Genomic DNA, 23,171 nt, shown 5'->3' on the forward strand with positions numbered 1-23,171 from the left:
AAGTGTTGTTCTTCAGCTTAAACCATGCAATTTCTGGATTTAAAACTTTTCATTTAGCAAATTGTTGCTGATGCTCTAATGAGATTACAGCACCAGTGGTGTAGACTGCTATTGCACCCATTCATTCCATACCTCCCTTGCTCCCACAATGTGTTTTGTCTGTTTTCTGCTCCACATCTTCCTAGTCCACAATCAGGAGTGTCTGATACATATTCTTGAAAAAGCTGCAGCACCTCCTGGTCCCAGTCTGGGGCAGGTCATCCCCATTCTAACAGGAGAGGTGCTGTGACTTGTGCTTGAGGCTGTACAGAATCCCACAAGCCAGTAAAATTTATATCAAACAAAAGTAAAGGAAGTACTTCACAAGATTTACTGATTCTTATTTCTTGTTCAACTATGAATTACCTATTTTTTATTACTCTGTCTATTACTGTTGCTTCAGGCTCTAGCTTACCCTGAATCATCAACACGAGAGCTTCATCCAGCTATTGTCACCTGCACTTTCAACAAACAGAGGAAGAACTTGAGGCACAAGTATGTTACTGCTACTGAGGCTGCTCCTCTTACATGGGTTATTCCCCTGTCCCATCTGAGAGGTATGTCAGGTTGCACCTACCCATGGGTGCAAGAGAAAAAAGGGGAAGTGGTTATGGTGTATGTGAGTTCCCTGTCTTGCTCTTCCACATCTATGAAGTGGAGATGTTTCTTAGTTAGGTGAGAAATCTCAGTCTCCTTAACAACCAGGTGACGGGTCACTCCTGGAGCTTCTCTGGGTAGCTGATCATCCACAGGGATAATGTGAACCATCATCACCTGGAATTGGGGAGACAGTAGAATCATCAGGCCATTGCTCTCAATAAGAGAGTGTCCCAAGCAGCTGTCCACCAACATGCATGTGCAGAAGGGGATCACTGGACTGTGAGATACAGGATGTGACTGTTGTGCCATACCATCAACACATGAGTAATGGAGGTATATAACAGTTAAAGGTAAAGCTTTTGAATCTTAGAGGTTTCCATTTAAATTAAATGTGCAGTAAATTCAGTATGTTGGGCTCTTGCATGGAAAAAAATAGTCTATTCTCAGTTGACTTCGGGTGGGTTGTTTAATTTGTTTATACTGTACCCAAATACTATATGTTTTCAACATTTCATTTTATAGCATAGGAAGAAGATTTTTCAATGAACTTGTCTCTATTCAGCCAAGGAGGGAATTACCCCATTGAAAGTAAGAACAAGAAATAGCCCTGAAAAGAAATAGCACCATTGTTTGTGGTGATGACAGTCATCAGAAAAAATCTAAACCAGTTCTATTTGAAAGCCCGTCAGAACATGTAAGATATCATCCATTTGAAGAAAAAATTCAGGAGACTGCAAAGCTGCTTCCATTCCGTACCTGTGGCTCTGAGAGATTTGGAGGATCATGGCTATCACATAGCACAAACTCAAGGGAATCTTCAAATACTTCTCCTCCCAAATGATGATAATAAATCATTCCATTAAATAGATCCCTCTGAAGAAAACTGTTGACAGAATACCCTGTTGAAATGAAGAATTCATCTTCTATTGAACACTCCATGATTTTAATACTACATTAAAGTTTTGCATTAGCTGTCCAAGTAACTGGAGAAGTATAATGTCCTCTTTTTCACCCTAACTGGAGCAAGTCCTTCGAAATATTCTGCCATTGTCTTCCATGTTCTCTGAAGATCACCATCCACTTCTTTTCTGTGTCACTTGAAAATCATTTAAAAAATGAAGCAACACAGAAAACAGGCTGAAAGCCCTGTTCAAAAGTCAGAAGAGAATTTGCAGGACTAGCAGCCTCTACAGCCTAGTGCAGGAATTTCTGAGTTGTTACATGGAAGAAAAGTTTTCTCATCATTTAGCATAATTAGGATCATGTCTTAGCTGTGACTTTGTCACAGATCCTTGCATGTAAACTAACTCCTGATTAGCTGAATACTTTTTCCAGAGTAAAGTACTGCAGGGAAATGGACTCAGAATGGAAGAATTAAAGGATAAATTGTGTACACAGGGACAGTTATTCTAGTACAGAGACCAACATTAATTAATCAAGGGGTTTTACACTACAATGAAAAAGTCCAAATTTGCCATTATTTGTCCTGAGCCAAAATAAGGCATCTGACTGTAACATTTGCTGCATTTTTTAAAGGAGGGGACAAAGAAAAATGTGCTTGTGTGAATGTTCTTCATTACCTATCAAGTTTGGTCCTGGGTTCTTCAAGATTTCTCCAGCCTTTGATGGTTTGGTAATATTGAATAGTATGTAGTCATCACTGGAATCCATGTCCGAAGCATGAAGCATGGAGCGCTGAATCAGGATTGTCTGTCCCTCATGAACTTCAATGACCACATTGCTGATCAGAAATGGAGGGCTATCATCTTTAGGGAGGATATTTATTGGAAACTTGTGGCGAATACTGTGGGAGCCATCAAAAATTCTAAATACCACAAAGTCCTTAGTAGAATCACTGTCATCATGATGGTAGTGGACAACTCCAGCCTGAATGTCAGAGACAGTGAACATGAATCCTTTCCCTCCTGTCAAAACAGTGGAGTAAAGCACATAAAAAATGTGTGGTTCAGCTGAGAAAAGTATCTTTCCACTAATATGAAGATTATTGAAGGAGAGTGATGAACAACTATTGCTAACAAAAAAAATCAAATGTAACTTCACCTACCAAAAAAAGTTTGTAAGAGTTGGAATAGCTGATAAGAATGCAAATTTTGTAAGTGTGAGAGCAGAGAAAATCCTTCAAATATCACTAAAGGTAACCAGAGACATCAAGGCTTTTTAACTGTGATTGTTTCCAATTTAATTTCAACCTCTATTTTCTTATCAGAGCATTTTACAGGCATTTCAAGCATCAAAGAGTATATTAAAATATATTTCTAATTAAAGATCAGGATTTCATTTCAAGTAAAATATAATGATGTAGGGATTTTGGCATATTAAGGTTACGATATGTAGTAAGACAGTTTTATACCTCTGCTTCACTAGAAATGTTATGCATACAGACAAATATTCAGGCAAGCTAAAGGATTCAAGAACTGCAAGCTGGCACTAAAAGGGCCACCAAGAAAAGAAGCCAAGCATTCCTCTAAAGTTTTACAAAAAAATAGAGGATTGCCAAAAATTGTGGTTATGTTTTCCTTGGTATGAGGAGAGACAAAAGAGAATAAGGCACAGTCACTGGAGATAAAATCCCACCTCTGATTGGTGCATGGTAGCCTGAGAAACCCTGAGCAAGGGCAGGACTGCCACCAGGAGATGGGCCCTGAGTGGCTGCACAGCCTCCCTAATACTGTCTCTGGGGCTGCACCCACCCAGCACTGCTGACAGTTCCTGTCTGTAGTTTTGCAGGAGGATGATCTTGCAGATACTGGACTACTTTACAGGAGTTTCCAGGATTTAAGTTTACTTCTGAATAGTTTCTATGTTTGCTCTATTCAAAACACCACCTTTCTTTTTCTTTAAATAGTTTCTTCATGTCTTTAGGTTATTTATTTTACATGAACACATTCAGCTATCAAAAAAACTCAGCATTCATAGTGGCAACATGTTCTCACCCTGCCAAGAGCAGAGTGATTTCCATTACATGACCTGTTACCCAAGCACTGTGGTGACTGACATGCTGGAGAGAAAAATAGTAATATTTATAATGCAGAAGGCTAATGAGTTAGAAGTCTTATTTAATTTCAACTTTTTGAAATAAACCTTAAAGCTGCCAGTAACTACTATATCCAAATGTTGTCTGTATTTGCCAACAAAACAAAATCACTTGATATCCCTTAACATCTGCAAGCAAAAATGTAAGAACCGAAAATTCTTCTGTGTTTCTCCCAAATCATGTTTCCCAATGAAAGCATAGCTAATTTATTTAAAATTTTGCCTTTGGAGTGTAATCATATGTTAGGAAATTAAAGGTTTAAATACTTAATTTTTTGAACATTCTTGTTTTAATACCTATGCCTAGTATGGTTGTAGCAGGGGAAGGTGGTCAGCAGAGGGAGCAGAGTTGTTTTATCATAGAGATTTTTCCCATCTCTGCAGCTGAAATTACCTACCTCTGACTGACAGTTGCCCGTGCTGTAAACCATCAACTGTGACCAAGCGAACATTTTGGATGTCATCGTTGTCTACAATTTGGAAGTGCTGCCATGTGATGGGTCGGGATTGCCCCTCTAGAAGGTTGAGGCCTGCAAAGAGCAGAGAATTATGTCACTGTCAGCATCTAACACTTCTATAGGTGTTTCCAGCAAGGGAAAAAACACGGAATATTTAATTCTGTCTACTCATCTATGTGTGAAAGACATTCCAGTGGAGGTTTAGATCTTAGGAAAAATTTCTACACTGGCAGAGTAATTTAGCTTTGCAACAAGCTCCCCAGGGCAGCAGTGGAGTCACCATCACTGGAAGTTTTCAAAAAAAAAGCAGACATGGCACTTCATGATATAGTTCAGTGGGCATGGTGACCTTCAGATGAAGATAATTTTGGAGGTTCTTTTCAACCTTAATACTTCTATAATGCTATTATTCTAAGGCCACCTTAAAATATGATAACAGCTTCTGACATACTTGATTTTTTTCACTTTCTTTAAGGAACTTTTTTCAGAGAAACAACCAATTCTGATGTTGCAGAATGCACCTAGTGCAGGTAGCTGCACATTTTGCCCTTGGTGGGGGTGAAATATCTGGAGGCCTAGGCAAAGAACTGTCAATGGGCCCTTTGTCTGAAAGAGGGAACGGGATGTGGCTGCTCACCCAGAGACTGCAACAAGAACAAATATCACCACTGGAACAAGTACACATAGACTGTGGGGGTATAAAAGTCAGGGATTCCTTTGTTCAGGGTCCCTTCCTGGAGACACCCAGTTTGAGTCAACTTTGTGTTGCTGAACTACAGTTAAATTGCATAGAGGAAACAGACAGGTAGGATTCCAATATTAGAAACCCAGACTGAGCCAGTAATAGAAAGATGTCTGTTTCTATGTGTGTGGTGAGTGTAGGAAGTCAAGCAGGACATCCATCAGGTCACTGGAGCCACCTGCTGTGAATGGCTGCAGTCCCAGCAGTGAAAGTCTTGGGTAGTGCAATTGTGGCTCACAGAGAGGGATATCTAAAAGGTAAGCAGGAAATTTCCTTGACACCTGGTTTCTAATTATCTGATAACCTGAGGAGGCCCATTTCTGGACATTTGCACTGACCGGAGCACTGCACTTGAAATCTCACAATTTCTGTAACTGGGCATTTGTATTCTTTGGTGAGTCTGCAGTTAAAAACATATGTAGATCTTCCTGTCAGAGGATGGTGCTCCTTCTTAATTAGATAGCCATTTCAGGTGAGCTTTCTCTGGAGGACATGAGGTACCTTCTTCTCAGCTCCTTCCCTTTTCTACTATAGGAAAACTTCACTTTCGCTGGTGTTAACTTCTAGACATGTTTGATCTTCTGTATTTTTCCTTTTGATGATTAAATATCAATGCACTCTACAGAGAGACTCTGTTCTCTTTCCAGTGCAGGCATTATAAATCTGTTTGAATTATACCTAACCCTGTAAGTTTTTCAGGCTTTAAATGGCTGGTTGTATATCATGCCCTTTTTCCTAGATGTTAATTTTTGCACTTCCACTTTAAACAACACCTACAAGCCTTGGTCTTTCCCACATGCTACCCCACTCTTCCTAGTCCATCATATATTTTTACTTAATATTCATACTTTTTTTATGTACAGTTCATTCTTCAAGAAAATTCTGTATAAATAAATCACTGTTTTCCTGTAACTCCATTTTTATTTTTCATTCCAGCTAAGACATTAGATATTTTTCAAGTTGTTGTAATATGTGCTCTCCAAAATGGATATAGGGGAAAATAGATTACTACTCCTTCAGTTTAATTATCTTAGACTCCATGTGTAAATCTGATTTTTAGAGCTTTGTCGAATATGTGAGTCAAGATATTATTAATTCTGAAGCAAAATTAACTTAGCTAAGAGATCCCACCTGTGTTCCATGAAACCCGAGGGGCATTTGTATCTGTGGTTCTGATAGAAAGATGCACAGTGATTGGCAAACTCCTTTCAAAGTAGAAGTCATGCACCTCAAACTCCACCTGTTGTGAAAACAGATAAATTGCTTATTGAAAACTGGAAACCAAATGTACTCCAAAACACATATAGTGCATTCTCTCCTGAGAGATCTTACAGGTATCTGATAATATGTTAATAAACAAAACTTGACTTAACTTCTAAAAAGAGTTATGAAAGTTATGCATGAAACTGAGTATCTACCTTCTTTGCTCTTTGCAGTGAATTCTGTGAAACTTAGTTTGTAGTGTGTATAATTTTCCTTTTATTTGGGGTTCAATCATCAGTTAATGTAGAGCTTTTTTAAATTAGTAGTAATAAAAAGTGGAGAAGACATTTCCTGCTCTTTTAAGATGTTTAGGACCAGAAATAGATATGACAGAAAATACATGCACTACTACAGAAAAAAATAAAATTAAAAAAAAACCCAAACACTGGAGTTTTCAGGTTCCAGAACTGTCAATTTTTTTGAAACTGCAATCAGACAATGTTGAAAGCAGAACTAAGATGAGCCACTTAAGGAGCAGATGTTTTGGTAGGATGTCTGGTCCCCACTTTAATGAAACAGGGAAAGGAGGTTCCTGTGACAGCCAAGAAAAAAAAAGTGAGACAGCATTAATTGCCAGTTACTGTTGCTGTTGCTCTGCTTTCCAGGCAACCATTTTCTTGCTCTGATTTCCTGTTTATTCAGTTTTATTACTTTAGTACCAACCATTTTTCTTTGCTTGGATAATTCCTTAAGTAACTTATCAGACAGTTATTTCGTAACTTACTCAAGAACCTGCAGACAGAAGCCTGATCTCATTCACTATTTCCATCATGCTCTCTGTGTTAGTGATATGCTTTTACTACTCCCAGCAGGAACCATTGGGAGGCCCTTTGTTTTTATCCCTAAACCACCATTATCACAGCAGGTAGGCTGTAAGGCCAAAGAGCAATCCTGGCCTTTAACTGGTCTTTCATGGCTTTAAATATGTCACCCCTAAATAGGTCACAGGGATCAGTAACATCATGCCGGGATAAAAGCTGTGTGTAAAAGGCACCTGATCCTTCCAAAGACTCTTGGGTAGCTGTACAAGCACTGTTATTTCACTACTCCTCTTAGTAACAAAAAATCCTGCTTAGATATTTCTCAGTCAGAGAGGATAAAAAGTTTTCAGTACGAAGAAATTCTTATGTAGTGAGCGATAAACATGTATTTTGTGTTAGTTAAGATGATGTGTCATAAGAGAAAGTGGTACAAGATTTTGCCTTTGCTCCTGTATTGCATATAGTTTTAAAAACATTTTTCCCTGAAAAATATCCATACATATGATTACATTTATTTCCATTTTACTTAATCTTAAGGAGGTGAAAACCAGCAAATGTTCACAAATCCCACTGTTACCTCATAATTCCTCCTCTCTGTGTGGCTGTTGTTTGGAGGTTGATAAGCAATGAGCATGTCACTGAGATCCTTCCACGTGAAGGAGCCAATAGGTTTTGTGTGGTCAGAGAGGTGAGTGATAAAGCCTTGTGGAGGTGGCTTGGTAATGTTGAATATAAGCAGGGACTTTGGAGTTTCGTTGTCTTCAGCATCAATAGTTGTGGTTGTAATAGGGGTTAAAATAAATTGATCTACTTCGAGGATGAACTTTGCCATTGGGGCAGCTTTGGGCATTTGGTTGGGAACAGCACCTCTAATCTGAACAGGGAGCCATGCATACTCTGTCTACAAAAGGAAAAAATGAGACAACTGAAAAGACAAAGTAAAGTGAAAAAATAAATCAAATTTCTTCTAGCTTCACATAGCAAAACAGGTTACATATTGAAGCAATAATTAATTTTAAAAGAAAAACTAAAATATTTTAATTAGAAAATGCCTAGACTAAATATTGAGACATCATGAATATGACTTTCAGGTTCACTAGTCTTATTTGTGTCCTTAATTTGGGTCTGAAACTACTTACTTAATTTGATGTGAGTTTAATGAATAACTTTATCTGACAGAAACATGCACAAGCTATTAATTATTATTAACTGAATATGTTCACAGAGCTCTTAACTTATAATTACTGTGTATGCTGAAGTCAGTGCAGATCATGCTGTATAAAAGTTGTGGAATTATTCCAGAATTAATTTTTCTCTCAGGATAAACTACTTATGTCTGACAGTAATCAGCCAGAGGTGTTTCTCTGTGGCTATAATGATCTAATCATAGAGGCATGAGGATAATGCCTATCATTAGCTTAGCTGGTAAATTTCTAAGAACTGAAAAAATTTAAGGGCTCCCTCTCTCTCTTCAAATGGGACAAGGAGAAAAAATACTAAAAAAGAAACAACAATGTCAAAAAACACAGGATGACAATCAGACATTATAAACTTGCATAAAAACCTACCTTGTGCAGAGTTTTGCTTCTGCTGTCTGAGAGATCCAACCTCACAGGAATATAATCAGTGTCAGGTGAGGGGGGGTCAAGGTGTCGATAATGAATTCCCATCCTCAGAAATTCTTCACAACTCATCTTTTTGTTTTTAATGTCTCCTAGGCCCAGTGTACAGCTCCCATTTCTGCACTGTTGGTCCAGGCTGTGCTCTGTAACACAAAAGCAATAGTGAAAGTTACCAGAGCAGAAACCACCATGGGGAACCTGCCCATGTAGTTAAAGTAACCATGTGAGAGACAGTGTGATGAGGTTCCTTTCCTGACTTAATTTCTCCTAGAGGATTTTGTTTTCATCTGATGTTTTCCAAATACATGCTACCTTGGTGTTTTGGTTAGGTGCTGCTTCCAGCAACTACCTGTGCTGTTTTTATTGAGCCTTGGCACACACAAAGCTGTCACATTGGCCCACATATCTATGGGCCAGAAACACAATCCAGTCAAGGAATTATTGACTAGATCTGTGATCTGCATGGTGTCTCACAAAAACTTCATGTCCCTTTCACGCCCACAATAGCTGAAGATATTCATTAAACTTCTCACGACCCACTGTTACACAGCACGTCTGAAACAGCCCACTGCTGCAGACTTATCTGCTGTGTCTCTTTGGAGGTGCTAATGCAAACAACAAGAGCATGTCATACTAGTGCCAGGGAAGAAGCTCCATGACTGATCTCCATGAAACTGCCCTTGCACTTTCCTGGTGATAAGCTGGCCATGAGCAGGCAGGTGAGTTTCTGAAGAGATTATGGAAATGGTGCAATCCAGGTTTATCTTCCTGTCATAATCAAAGGTGAGGACATTCTTGTCAATCACCCTAGACAGACCGTAGTATTCAGGGACCTCCAAAGCATGGGAGCGCATTTTTATGATGTTACAGTCTGGCTCAAGTAGCTGCACACGAAAGGTAAATGTTTCTACAAATGTTTCCATTTCTGTAAACCTGCAAGGGACAGAAGAAAATTAGTTATGCTTCATGCCATCTTCTGTTGCTTTGTGATTTGGGCATTGTCCGCATCTTCGAAACGGAATTACTTGAACTGATTTCTCTCGTGTTCTCAAGCCTTGAATCACCATAACCCAGATCTTGCTGCCCAAATTCCCCTACTTATAACGGTGTGTGTGAAGGGTTATTCTCTGTGTGAATATGAGAGTGTCTGCTCCTATCAGCAGGACAGCAGAGAACATGCAGTACTCTGAAAGTACTATTGTCACTTTCCATAGCATAAATGAAAAATCACTGGTTTTGTGTAATAAGCCAGCAATATGTAATGCACATTAAATGAGCGTATCTGCAATACATGGTGAGAAATATTTCTGTAAATAGATGGTCACTTCTTGACTAATGATGCAGCTGCTGAATCTAAGTAGTTACAACATGTACAGCAGAACATGTTTTAACTGTAAAAAATGGACTGCTTACTCTTCCTAAGGTCAGCTGGGCTCCTGGTAACAGTGAAGTATGATCTGCTGCTGCTGCTTACCTGTACAGCCTAAGCATGACCATGTCTTCATCTAAAATCGGACATCCATTGTGGGTATATTTGACTTCATTAGGAAGGAAGTGACAGTCAAAAACCTATGAAGGAGAAAGAATAGACTGGCACCACATTGCCAAAGATGTTAACTTCACAGTCCCTGTTCTACTTCTCTCTGAGTGCCTGGAATACATCAGACTGACAAAATGTTTAATATGTAGTTCATTTTTATGGATAGGTATTCACCTGTACTGTAATCTCCCAGAGAGAGTCCCCAGTGCAACAAATAATTTGACCTCACCTTCTTTACCACTGCAGCCTGTGGAGTTAAGGGTGTAGATATATCCAGCAGTACATACAACTGCAGTGGTGCTGAAAAGCCAGCAGTTCCAGCATTATAATTTGAGATTTATTGACTTGTAAAGTTGCTCACGACAATAGCTTGATTATATAATAAATCTTGCTTTATGTCCACTATAATTATACCACAAAAGTACAACTCATTGAAATTTCTGTTAGAAACTTTGCTAACTTAGAGTTGTTCCCACTCAGTGAAATGCATTTCACTGTGAATCTAAATGTAATTTTCATTGCATTTTTCCGGGGCAGTATTCACAAATGGTTATATGGACTTCCACACACTAAAGTGAAATCTGTTCAACACTCACTAACAGACATGAGACCATAACTAATAGCAATTAATATATGTATATGGCCGACTGACTAGCCATTTATTTTTCAAAAAATTAAGAGGTAATTTCTTAATGACAGTAATTTTTTAAAATATGACAAAAGAATCATAAAACTTAAGTGCCTTGCATGAATTTTCTTCATTTCCCCAGCCACTTTAGATGACAGTGAAATGACTGAGGGGCTTTAGTAAGTTTTAAAATTGTGACTGAAAGTGTAGCTCATAGAGAACATTTTTGGATACTCTTCCAGTGTAAAATTGATGTAATAATTTAATTCCAAATTAATTGTTAATACTTATTAAACTGAAGTACCTCATGATCATCTTGTGGATTTACATTAAAGGATTTAAGAATTATTGAACTTTGTTTCTTTCTCACCATTACACAGAATAGAACTTACATTCTTCTATAATGGAAAAATAGTTAGAGTTTCTCAGTTTTCATTATTAGTGAAAGTGTCTGCTTCCACTGAAGTCATTTTCAGGTGCTCAAGCAATGTGATAATTTTTCTACATTCCAAGCAGTTTTAAAATTAATTTATTGCCTGCTTTTAACTTTCATCAAGAAGTGCATTGTACAAAGTCTTTCCTTTATTTTGTTGTTTTGGGGTTTTTTTTCAGTGATGAGTTAGTTGCTTTTTAGACATATATGCATAGATTAACCTCTTGGAATAATCTGTGGTGTTATGGAAAGTACACTTGGTTTTATTTGTTGGGACTGCTTAGAAAGGAAGGACAAGAACAATATGTGAAAAACAAAATTACTCTCATATAATGAAAGTTTGACTATTTTCTGGCTATTCTGTTGTGCATTATTTTCAAATGCCATAGAAATGTGTGCTCTGCTGTTTTTTTCCAAGCAAAACCAAAAAATGTCTTTTTCTTTGTCTTTTCTATGGCTTTTTCTTACTTAATGTCCCTTCTTTCTTAGTACAAACTAACATAAAGGAACATGATATTTAAGTAATAAATTGGATTACTTATGTGATAGTCTGCAAAAAAAATGGAAAATAAAATTAAGAAGTAGTTATCTGGTATGCTATCTTAAAGAAAAAAAATTATATTTTATACAAAACTCACTTGCATTTTTAGAAGCTTAATGTTGTACACTGAAAGTAAGATTCTTCACTGATGTAAATCAGTGTAGAGACCTCAGAGTCAATAGGATTTTGGTTACATAAGGGTGTTGTGGTGGACAAGGCCAAAGTGATTACAGAAGTCCAGATAAAAGACATCTGAGCCCTTCCCTTGCCCACTGATGGAGTCACTCCATTACAGAAGGCCAATGGGTTGATCAGGCAGGATTTGCCCTTGGTGCAGCCATGCTGGCTGTCTCAAATCACCTCCTTGTCCTCCATGTGCCTTAGCACAGCTTCTAGGAAGATCCATTCCATGATTTTCCCAGGCACAGAGCAGAGGCTGACAGCTCAATAATTCCAAGGAAAGATCTACCCTTTTGAAGAATGTGTACTGTATGTCCCTTTTTCCAGTCTGGAAACTAGGATTTCTCCTGACTGCCATGACTTTTCAAATATCATGGAACAGCTACATCTTCCAGTTCCCTAATGACTCTGGAATGCATCTCACTGGGTCCAATCATATCAAAGAATTAATGTCCTTGTTTTTAAGACATCATTAGTTCCACATCTTAATTGGTAACAATAGATTGGAAAATTTAGAATGTTTCCACAAACGTTTGTCACCACTGACTGACAGTCAGTTTATATGTGTATAGAGACACAATCTGTTTTGCAGAAAAAAACATCTGGTTTATGTTTCCTGATATGTTCTCCTTTTGTATGAACAGGCAACTCTAATTTTCTATAAATTCACTGGGTAAGACAAAGGAAATCTAAATATTTTCCTAATTACTATTGTGTTTGGATTTTTTTTCCACTTCAACTGCTTTTTAATTACAATTTATAATTAAATTATCATACATTCCTAGAACATTATTTAATGGAAGTGAACCAGATCATACCAGAGACTTTTTCTTGCTGCAGAATTTCCTGTGGAAAGATCATGAGTGGCACTAGGAGATCTAGACTCTTGCACCTTTTTTCAGGAATGGTGAAAGCTCAGGCACCACTAGCAGGCCCAGCCTTGTCCAACCTGGTGCCCTAGGGCCACCTGCCCAGCAGAGCTCTTCCCTCTACATGTGTGCCTGCAGCTTCCACACCCAACTTCCTGGGCACATGTTCAGGGCCATGGAAGAGCAGATGCTCAACAGAAGTGGGGCTCGGAGAGCGGAGGTAGTTTGGAAAATAAGGTGCAGGGAATGCACATCTCCTAGCATCTCTTGAAAAGGGCCTCTAGCTACATGATTGAAACATGGTGGGTTACAGAGGACTAAGTGGCTATTTCAAAACACCTGGGTCCTACTGCACATAGAAGCTGAGGCAGAAATTAGAAGCAAAGCCAGACAGACTGCCTACAGAAGAGGTTCACCGTTGGTTACACATGTATGTCCTTCTTTTCCTCCTCTCCTTTAGGTTGTATATTATGAAAAATTTCTTTACTGAAAAGTTGGTCAGGCATTAAAACAGGTTCCCCAAGGAAATGGTGGAATCACCATACTTGGAAACATTTGAAAATTATATATAGGTTGGTCTTAGGGACATGGTTTGTAGTGCACCTGGCAGTGCTGGGTTAATGGTTAAACTCAATGTTCTTCAAGGTCTTTCAGTCTTAATGATTCTAATGTTTGTATGAGTCAAGGGCCAACAATACTGGGGAAGTAGAGGTGGGGTACTATGGTCAATGTCCCTGCACTGGTAGAAAACAAGCCCTGGGTAGTTTCAGCAGATGCACTACACTACGTAAGGCCAGTCTCTAAAGATCACACATTGTCTTGTTTTTCCTGATATGTCTCTGCTCCTTAGGAATGCTGATTCAGCTGAAGTACTTGTCAGTGGTTTGCAAAAATAATACTGATAACCAAGCCAGAAGTTTTGAAAAATCTATTGAGATTGGTGGTTCTTCACCTATCTTCACAGAAGCCACCACAAACCCTGGAAAGGAGGTTAAAAACTATATTCGTATACAATCACATGAAAATACATGCTGTGGCACAAACCAGAATTTTTCAATCACCAAAACCTGCTTCGTTATGAACCATTAAAACCATTTATCTTCTGTCTATAACATTACATCTTCATGACAACTGTTCAGCTCCTTCCTGCTATAACTCAGGTGGGCTATTTGTAAAGCAGATGAGTAGCTGAATGGTAATATGTGAAATATATTTCATTATTACTACAAGCTCAATATTTGAACAGAAGACAGGGGAGTTTTAATGTATTTGCCATCTGCTAACAATTTGGCTGTTGCAGAGCAGAACAAACAATGCTGCACACAATGTGCTTATTGTATGTGATTTTTTTTTTCTTAATTGCTCCTTAAGTAGTGGCTCCGTGACTAAAATTCAAAATGCTGTAGTGGGATATGCATTATTCAAGGGGCACTGGTTACCCTCATGGGAGAAAAATAAGCAGCAGAGAGATTGGAGGATATCTCCTAACTGGAAGTTTTAATACCCATTCTTCACTTGTGAAAGGAGACTCTGACCACACTCACTTCTGTGCAGTTGTGCTACTGACCTCAGCTTTTGGATTTCAAGGTTGCAGTTCTCTGCCAGATATCTATTTAAGCAAAAGGCTGAATCCCACACATCATTCAGTTCCATGCCTTTTACACACTACGCAAAGAACAAAAATCAATCAAGCAACTCCTTTTAGTTTCTCCCAGACCTGCACACACTAACACTCAAGGCAGCAAAACAGAGCCCAAATACCTGTGGAGTAAGTTTCCCAACCCTCTGTGTTATTGGTTCATTGATCACTTCCACTTTGCAGGCATCTTTCTCTCTGGGGATGGAAAAGTTGAGGTCTTCTTCTGACAGAAAGACAGACTGTCCCTTCATCACTTTCACCCCAAGGTTCACACTAATAAAGGAGGAGTACACAACTCTTAACATGACAGGCAGCAGTAGAAAGAGCCAGCTTTTCTCAAAGGGCTTCATATTACAAGGGAGTGCCAGCCTTTTACACCAGTGAAAAAATTTCTTAACAAAAGGAGTTTTCTTCCTCCACCAGCAGACTTTCACCATGTAATGAAGGTATTATTAATCACAGACAAAAATTGCGTGACATGTTTTCTATTAATAGGCTCTCCTTGACTGAAATTTGGGCAGTTATTGGGCCGATATTTTCAAAATATCCTTAGGGTTTTTTATAAAATCCATTGATCAAGCCTGACAAAACAATGAATGTGTTCTCCAAGTCCTTCCAAAGTTTGTAAATCCTGAAAAAAAAACAAGAGAAAGGAAATTGCTAAAAGGCATCAGGCAACTATAGGGATAAAAACAAAACAACATATATAAAATACTTCCACTATTTCTGACAAATGCAGCTCATTTCAATACCATTCAGTGACACATGATCAGAAAATAGCAGACAACCCCAAACTCTGAGAAAAATTTGATGAAAATAAAGAAGACAAGATAATATGGAAAATAAATTACACAAGTTTCTCATGCCCCTAATTACAGTGAATCTTCATCTTTCATGTTTATAACCTCATAAGAATTTTTTTCTGACATTAAGCAAGCACTATTGAAATCCTTTTAAAAGCTTAACTTCTACAATCTTCCAAAGCAACTGAAGTTATAGCCTGAAGAATAGGAAGTTATATTGATTTAATTAAATTTGAGAAGATTATAAGAATTCCAAGACAGTAAAGTATCAACATTCCTTTAGTTTTTGTAAATTTTTAATACCCTAACTACTTTAATGCCCCAACTACTACTATTTGCCACAACCTTACAACCAACAGTGAAGTTTCCTGAAAGTGAATTTTAAAAAAATTCCTTGTATGTCTTTATTTTCTTTGTTGTTAATAGGTAAGTGTTCACTCCACTGTTTCTGGCAGAATTACTTTCTGAGCAGTCTGTAACTGAATGCACATATTCACCCAGTTTCAAATTTCACTGAAAAACAACTGGCAGTTCAGAAGTTCTGTAAAATTACTCACTTCCAAAAGTTAAACAAGACAGATCCACTCACTTTATTTATTTATATTTATATTTAAGGTTGAAGACAATGAGTCTCACATACATCTAAAGTTAGATGTATGTTGACTATGTAGCTGGAATGCAAATTTTTACTTTGGCTTTCTAGGTATTTATCTGAAAGTCTATCCATTTTGGTTTAAAATATTGAAACCATACCAGTCTAAAGAAAATATGAGAGAACATGTAGAATTCTAGCCAGTGGGGAAAAAATGAAATCCGTGGTAGAAAAATTCAGATAAGATAATTAGAAATTTTTGTTTCAGACTAGGACTTGGAAAATACCTAAGAGGTCATTAATGACTCTGACACATAGACCTTGTAGTTTACATCTCATGACAATGCCACTAACTCTCTGCTCCATAATAGCAGACTGAAGCATAGAAAAATTGTGCAAAATAGCTTTATTCACAACCATTTTCTTAATGGCACCTTATCAGAAATTATAAAATTAAAGCCTGGATAGTTTTGAATTTCTTCACTCCAGTGTGGATAGCTATCATAAAACAATGTTAAAGTTGAGAGACAGCTTCATCACCAGGTTGAAAATTACACTCATGCAGAGACATCTGCGTCTTGACTATGCTATAGCCCAGGTTCACCTGTTTCTGGTGCCTGCCCCATAAATCCCAGCATGGAATACAGCTGTAAACCTTGGGTGCAGCTAGTGGCTTCTATGTTGCCCTTTCCTGCATTAAAAACAGAACAGAAAGAGTACAAGAGGAATCAGGAGTATTTTTATGGATTTAATGGTGTATGTATGAGACATTCTCTGCTACAATTTTGGTCCTGTTGTCACTGTGTATTACAGCCTTGATTTGACTACTTTAAGGTGCAGACAGAGCTCCTGAATCACTATATAATTGCCCCATATATTCCAGCCACTGTCTTCTACTTAGATGCTGTAGGACTGTCTCCTGAGATGGCCAAGTGAAGATCTTGGGAAGTACAACCTCACTTTCTTAATTACTTATAAAATCATAGCAAGATGAAATGGCAAGAGATTCTTTTAGGACATAATGACAATAAAAAGGTTTTGAGGTGAGTGCCAAGGTGTTAACATCCTCCCTCTCTGTGAAGAAGGTCTTTGCTTCAATTAATTCATGTGTGTGCTACATGGTATTTATCCTGATTGACCGTGTTCTGCTCTTCAGTGGATAGACAACTGCTGGTGATGCCTCTGTCACATTTTGTGGCTGCTTTGAACTTCCTTACAATCTTCTTACTTCTCTGCCCTTAATATCACAGCTGAACCGGATTCTCCTCTGCTACTCCTTGCCATGCCACCTGTGTATTCAGAATGGACATAGAGCTAAGGGACTATTTAATTCTAAATGCACCAAAATATTTCAGATGTGGCCTAATGAAATAACAGCATCCACAAATGACACAGAAAGAAATTAAGCTGAAATTAAGCTGTTTTCTCATCAACTTTCTAAGGGTCTGTCTATAATGCCAAAATAACTGAAAGCACTGAACAACTCCAGGTTCGTATCTCACAAAAAGCTATCAGCTTTGGTCCCAGAAGCAAAACAGACATGTCAGTTCCATGACATATCATATGCTAGTTGTTATTTCTCAGTGGGGATGGAGCATATGATTTATGAGGAGTGGCTGACACAGGTGGATTTGTTCAGCCTGAAGAAGAGAGGCCGTATTGCTTATTTTTAGACTTCTAGCAGAAGAGTGTTTGGAGCACAAGAGACCTACAAACCCATTAAAATATCAAGGTTTATTTAATAAACAACTAATCAAGGCCTGAGCTGTTTGATCAAACTTTGAAGCCAGATTTGCCATAAAACTGGCTTTTATTGGAGAAGGAGATGGGTACAGTTACCTGCAGAGGTCATTTTCACCCTAAATCATGTGCTGACTCTAACCTGAAAAGACAGAGCCATCTGACTGCTAGGATCTAAATTAATTACCTGGTATATTTCTGCAAAACACAGAGTTATACCCTGCCACCTATCCAGTAATTCCCCTGAGATCCAATACCCATACTAGTATAAAAGAAATGTGGCAACAAGCAAGGAAATCCCCTTTCCCATACTTATGGGCAATTGGCCAAGCTGGCTCTGAGATTTGGAAGTCTAGAAGGTAAGTCCCAAAGATATGCTTAAGGCATTGAAAAAGGGACACTTGGCTAAGGAGCTACTCATCTGCTGGCAACTCCTGCCCACTCAGCAGAGGCTGGGGGGAAGGCAGAGGACAAGGGGCCTCTGAAGAGGTGGTGAATGTGACTCTGCAGAGCTGACAGAGGGACATACCAAACCGGGGACAGTGAAGACAATGGTTTCTGTTAAAAATTTCCTCCAAGTGCCAAAAGTGGTTTTCCCTCAGGGCTGCTGTGCACATGAGAAATGATGCAATGGTGAATTACAAAAATAACAAGCTAGTGAGTCTGATTGTGAGCTTACACTCACACTGATGTAAGTTAAAGATTAATACAAATTATTTAGATAGCTATCTACCAACACAAAACAACTGAAAGTAAAATATGGAACAGCACTAGTAAGTCTCAGCTTTAATAACTAAACCTTGACTAAAACATCAGTAATCACAAATGACTTTGAGCCAAGTCTCAATGACACCCAAAGCCTTCATTGGGATTTAGATGAGACTTCAAGAGTTTCTCTGTATGTGACAAAATCTCTGGTTGCCTGGGATATTTCCCTGAGCAGATAGATCAAAATTGCCCTAATCTTTTGCAAAGCTGGAAGGGGATAATAGAGAATGATTTGATTTAATGAATACCAGAAAAAGTTTGCAAGAAACAGAAAAACAAACAAAAAATTTCGAGGACAGTTTTAAAGAAAACAAGTAAGAGCTTTCCATAATTTCTAGGAAATAAGATGAATATTATTACAGCAATTAAAATCTAGCCCAGGGCAATGAAAGTATCATGAGCTATTAAATTAGGGGGTTGTAATTTCTGAATGTGTACTTAACAGATGCATCCCTTGGACTGCTTGCTATTAAATAGTTTTGTTCCATGCACTACAAACAGGAATTACAGGTCACCAAGAAGCTAAGTATTTGGCAAGGTATTTGCTGAGTTAAGGAATGGCAGATAACACTCTGGAAGTAGTTACACCTTGGACCCATGCCAACGGCAGAGATGCAGTTTGCCTAAAGTAAAGTGCAATCCTGAGTTAGCTGAGATCATGACTAGTAAAAATCCCTAACTAGAAAATAAGTAACTTGAAAAATCCCCTCTTAATAACCATTTGAAGAAACAGTGTATAATTATCTGCAGAATTTGTTGGAATATCTCAGCAAAACACAGTAAAAGCAACATATTTTTAAAAGGTGATGATTCCAGATAAATACATAGAAATCAGCAGGAAATATAAAACCTTTTTAAGCACACATGTGTTAGGGGATACACGTAAACTTTTATGCATCCATATGACTAATAAGCCTCTGCCTAATTTAGATGAATCAGCTGTCTGAATGAACATGAAAATGTAAAACTGCTGACAGATCCCTACTGCAAAATAAGTGTATAATTTTAAAACATTCATTTAAAAATAAGTTATCCCAAATGACTGAATTATATCCTTTTTAGAGACTTATAATATCAAAAGTTTTTAGCATATGTTTCAGTGCTTTTTGTCACATTTCTTCTAGTGTGTCTCATTAATACTACAACTTTAATAAAATAAATCTTATTTAGCTCTTCCAAGCTTTTAAAGCCACTAGGTTTTATTATATCTAAATAAAAATAAAAAAAAAATCAGCATAATTGAGAAACATATATCGACTTGAATATTAGGATAAAGGAAGATTTTTGAATGCAAACTTTCCAGTTAACATCTACTAAACCACTGGTAAAACACAGTGCCTGCTTTCCTCAAAGTTAGAACTGAGCTTTCATCTATCTCGAGCTCAAAAATTACTGCCTGGCTGCTCTGCTGCAACATTCAGCAACAAACTGGACTCTGCAAGCTGTTAAGCACTATTACAACCACAAACACCAAAGCATTCAGTGTGTACAACAAACTTGAATAAGATACTTACAGGTAGTCGTGTTTCTGCTGGAGGCTGAACATGAGATCAAACTAGAAAAAGGAAAAATGTATGTCACTGACCCAGTAATTTCTGTTTTAAAAGGCTGGCAGAGAAAGAAATCCAATGAGTGAGCAACAGAGAGAAAGCAGAGAGGGGGAGGGGAGAGAGATAGATGAAATTCCAGTCTTTCTGGTCAGCTTGAGCGTAGTTTTCTCTGTACCGAAAATCCACAATAAACACTCCTTGCTTGCAAGACTGCTCCTGACTGGAGAGTCACAAATTACAAATACTTTCAGGCTCCGTATGATAAAAGCACTCAGAGATGCCTTGTAGTGTTTACACTCAGCAATGTTTCTCTGCTAGCCAGCCCCAGATCTTCTTTTCCCCTTCTGCTAGTTGAGTCTGTTGGGACCAAAAACTAAGCTGTTGTTATTAATGTTCGCTCTTTTTTTTTTTTTTTTTTTTTTTTTGTGCTCACTTTTCCTTGTTTATTTCCTTTGAAATCCCCACAAACACACTACCATAGTACTATTCAAATTATAATTTTCTTTATTCCCATTCAGAACAGCAAGAAAGACAAAGAATATAGGCAAAATCCTACCAATTATTAAATATCTCATATAATTCAATCTCTCCAGCTTTCTGTCATGAGATTCACATCAGATTTAACCACCTGATGAGATTTTAAGTAAAATTTGCTACCGTACAGTGGCTCATGCACCCTTAGGAGTAAACCTGGCAGCCCTAATTTTCAGAGCACAAAGACTGTACTGCAAAGTCACAATACAGGGACAGACTACCCTACATCCACCTCAGCACAGGGACCTAAAAAGGTTTTTAAGTATCCAGAACAAAAACATTTGCAGCCCAGCAACAGGGCATTGTGACAGTGGCAAGAGGATGGGGAAGAGCTACTGACTTCCATGTTGCTTGTATAAACAGGAGTCAAATCTAGCATAACTGTAGTGCTGTAACATTTTCTCCCCTTGTCCCTCTGAATAAGCAAGCTGACTTTGACTCTCATATGGAAACAAAACCATAATATAAAAATGCAAAACTGAAGTCAATAGGAAGAAAGAAAAGAACCAGCAGATGTTCCTGTGGCATGACTTATGTACAGATGAAGAAAACAGATGACTGTTAAAAATTAAAATAAACTCAAAGCTACACAATGTGTAATACGATGCAATCTGGCTTATATTTCCCTAGGAAAAAAACACCATGCAAAAAAAATTTCTTTGAGGTACATTGCTCATATTAGAGTAATGTACTGTCCTGGATTTCAGACCACACATTTTATCTGGTTTCAGAAAAACCTGCAATAAATATTTGTCTCCTCTGAGTTGTATAGATGGCTGTGGGTTAGCCTGTGTGTTTCTAGTTTTGCTTGCTGAAACATAGCTTTTAATTCACTGTGATGAATGGCCTGTCTGTACTGTACAGTGGTCTGATTAGGAGCATCAGCATAACTGTCCTTATAGGCTGATTAAAATAGTGGCAGCTTATTTTAAAGTCTGTGACATATTAATTAATAATATCATTGCAGAGGCTGTCTTCAAACCAGTTTTATTACTGCAGCAATGAACTGAACATCTCATTTCTTATTGCACTCCTTTACTGCAATTAATTTTTGCAAAATATCAAGGTCATGTTATCTAAAGAATAGAACAAAATTACCCAAGCTCTACTTGATAAATGCCAGAGCATTGAAGAGAAGATAAGCCTTTTGTACAATGCTCAGTCTTTCCATTTCAAGTTTTGCCCACACAGGAAATAGAGTAGTTCTGTTTCTCCATAGATGAAACTTATGCACAGTATATATTTTTTACAATTTTTTAGTAAAATCATGCAGCCCAGATTGTTGGTTCAAAAGGTAATAAGTTATAACTTTTCTGCAAGCTTTTGTTAACAAGATGCAGTCAAAATCAGCAACTTTTTTCACAGGCTTTTATTTGAAAAATGGTTTAAAAAGAGCATACTTGAGGCACAAAGTAGGCAAGAGTACACACACATCCCCTGACACCTCACACACAGCCCCATCCCCCATCTCTGCTCTTTCATTTTGACTTACATTGATAAGCAAAGGCCTAAACTCATGTTGTCTGATATCTGCACATTCAGTCAACACTCCTGTAAGGAGGATGACGTTCTTAAAGGAGCAAAATAATTGTTCCTGTCCTAATCTGAGGGTTGCACAAGAACGTGATCTGCTGCACTGTGAGGGGAAAAATACAATTATTTTCCAGGTATTTACTACATGACATAAATTTTATTGTGTGAGGAACAATACCTGGTAGCATCAGTCCATTCTTCATGCAACTTTTAAAGATAATGTTCTAATGCATCAATGTCTTACATGTAGCACAGCTGTCAGAAGATCAAATGTACTAGGTTATTGCCAGCTGCTTCACTGGCAAATACATGCAGAGAATCTATAAAAGCAAAATTCTTGACCAAAGATAAATTATTCAAACTTTTGACTGCAGAAGGGGCATTAGGCATACAGAATGGCATTATGGAAAATACAACAAGGCAGCACAAAAATATTTGATTTGTGTCAAGCTGATCAAAAGGGTTGCCTGAATATCTGAGACAAATATAAATGGCATTTCCTGTAAAATGAGTAGCATCCTTGAGAAATCCATATTTAGTTCTATTATCTCAACTGTTAAAGACATTGATATTTTCCCAGAAGACTTTGTATCTTGGGCTCGACCCTCAGACATTGCAGAGGACCATGAAAGGACATCTTCAAAGACTTTGGCATCTTAGCAACCCCTGTAGTCCTTTGCCTGAATGTATCTAGAACACGTCACCACTAGTAAGGTTTATTCAAAATATACATCCGTATAGTGATTAGCATACATGCTGTAGATCATAAAAATACCTCTTCATGGCCATGGTATACACTAGGCATAGCTGGATAGAAAGCAGCAAAGTCTTCCCTTGATGCCTTCCAGGCCAGCCTCACTGCAGCATGCATGGCCACTGGGGCTGTGGGACTGTGTGACCAGAGGCTTGTCCCCCACTGGACCAGGATAGTAGAGACACATAATAATTTTGTAGGAAGAGAAACTCAGCTATCACCATTCTTCAAGATGCTTTCTGCAGCATTAAAAGACATGTTTGTGTATGTAAGCTTCATCACAGTATTTCAATTCTAGAAACTAGGAGTATTTGTACTTGTGCTCCCAGCACAAGTATATATACCTATATAGGTAAATTAATTCTTTGTCTTCAAAGCTGCTGCCATACCCTTTTCATCTGCAGTAAAAAGTTAAAGGTTAGGCTTTTCAGACCTTCAGGTGACATGGTATGATATAGGTGGCAGCAGCTAAGATGACCGTCAGCATTTCCAACTTTTGAGGGTGGCTGGGGTCTGGTCTGTCACACA

At 38.0% G+C, this 23,171-nt stretch overlaps 1 protein-coding gene across 9 annotated transcripts in view; it reads right to left on the reverse strand.

Moving 5' to 3' along the window:
* FREM1 (FRAS1 related extracellular matrix 1) overlaps positions 1 to 20,190 on the reverse strand; it is a 70,872-nt gene extending 50,682 nt beyond the window's left edge. For 4 of the 9 annotated variants that reach the window (XM_072921691.1, XM_072921693.1, XM_072921694.1 and 1 more), the window contains exons 1-11: positions 19,787 to 20,186; positions 14,492 to 15,000; positions 10,014 to 10,108; positions 9,174 to 9,472; positions 8,486 to 8,682; positions 7,495 to 7,818; positions 6,025 to 6,133; positions 4,092 to 4,223; positions 2,220 to 2,564; positions 1,396 to 1,538; positions 617 to 813 (exon numbers count right to left, since the gene is read on the reverse strand). In XM_072921691.1, the coding sequence (XP_072777792.1) occupies positions 617 to 813; positions 1,396 to 1,538; positions 2,220 to 2,564; positions 4,092 to 4,223; positions 6,025 to 6,133; positions 7,495 to 7,818; positions 8,486 to 8,682; positions 9,174 to 9,472; positions 10,014 to 10,108; positions 14,492 to 14,806 (2,156 nt within the window). In that variant the 5' untranslated portion in view covers positions 14,807 to 15,000; positions 19,787 to 20,186. Of the gene's footprint in view, positions 1 to 616; positions 814 to 1,395; positions 1,539 to 2,219; positions 2,565 to 4,091; positions 4,224 to 6,024; positions 6,134 to 7,494; positions 7,819 to 8,485; positions 8,683 to 9,173; positions 9,473 to 10,013; positions 10,109 to 14,491; positions 15,001 to 16,368; positions 16,456 to 19,786 lie in introns of all 9 variants that reach the window. The other 5 variants (XM_072921692.1, XM_030258041.4, XM_072921690.1 and 2 more) reach the window with 4 other exon arrangements.
* Between the last annotated feature and the right edge of the window lie 2,981 nt (positions 20,191 to 23,171).

The sequence above is a fragment of the Taeniopygia guttata genome, chromosome Z (genome assembly GCF_048771995.1).
Source record: "Taeniopygia guttata chromosome Z, bTaeGut7.mat, whole genome shotgun sequence".
In the NCBI taxonomy this organism is placed as follows: domain Eukaryota; kingdom Metazoa; phylum Chordata; class Aves; order Passeriformes; family Estrildidae; genus Taeniopygia; species Taeniopygia guttata.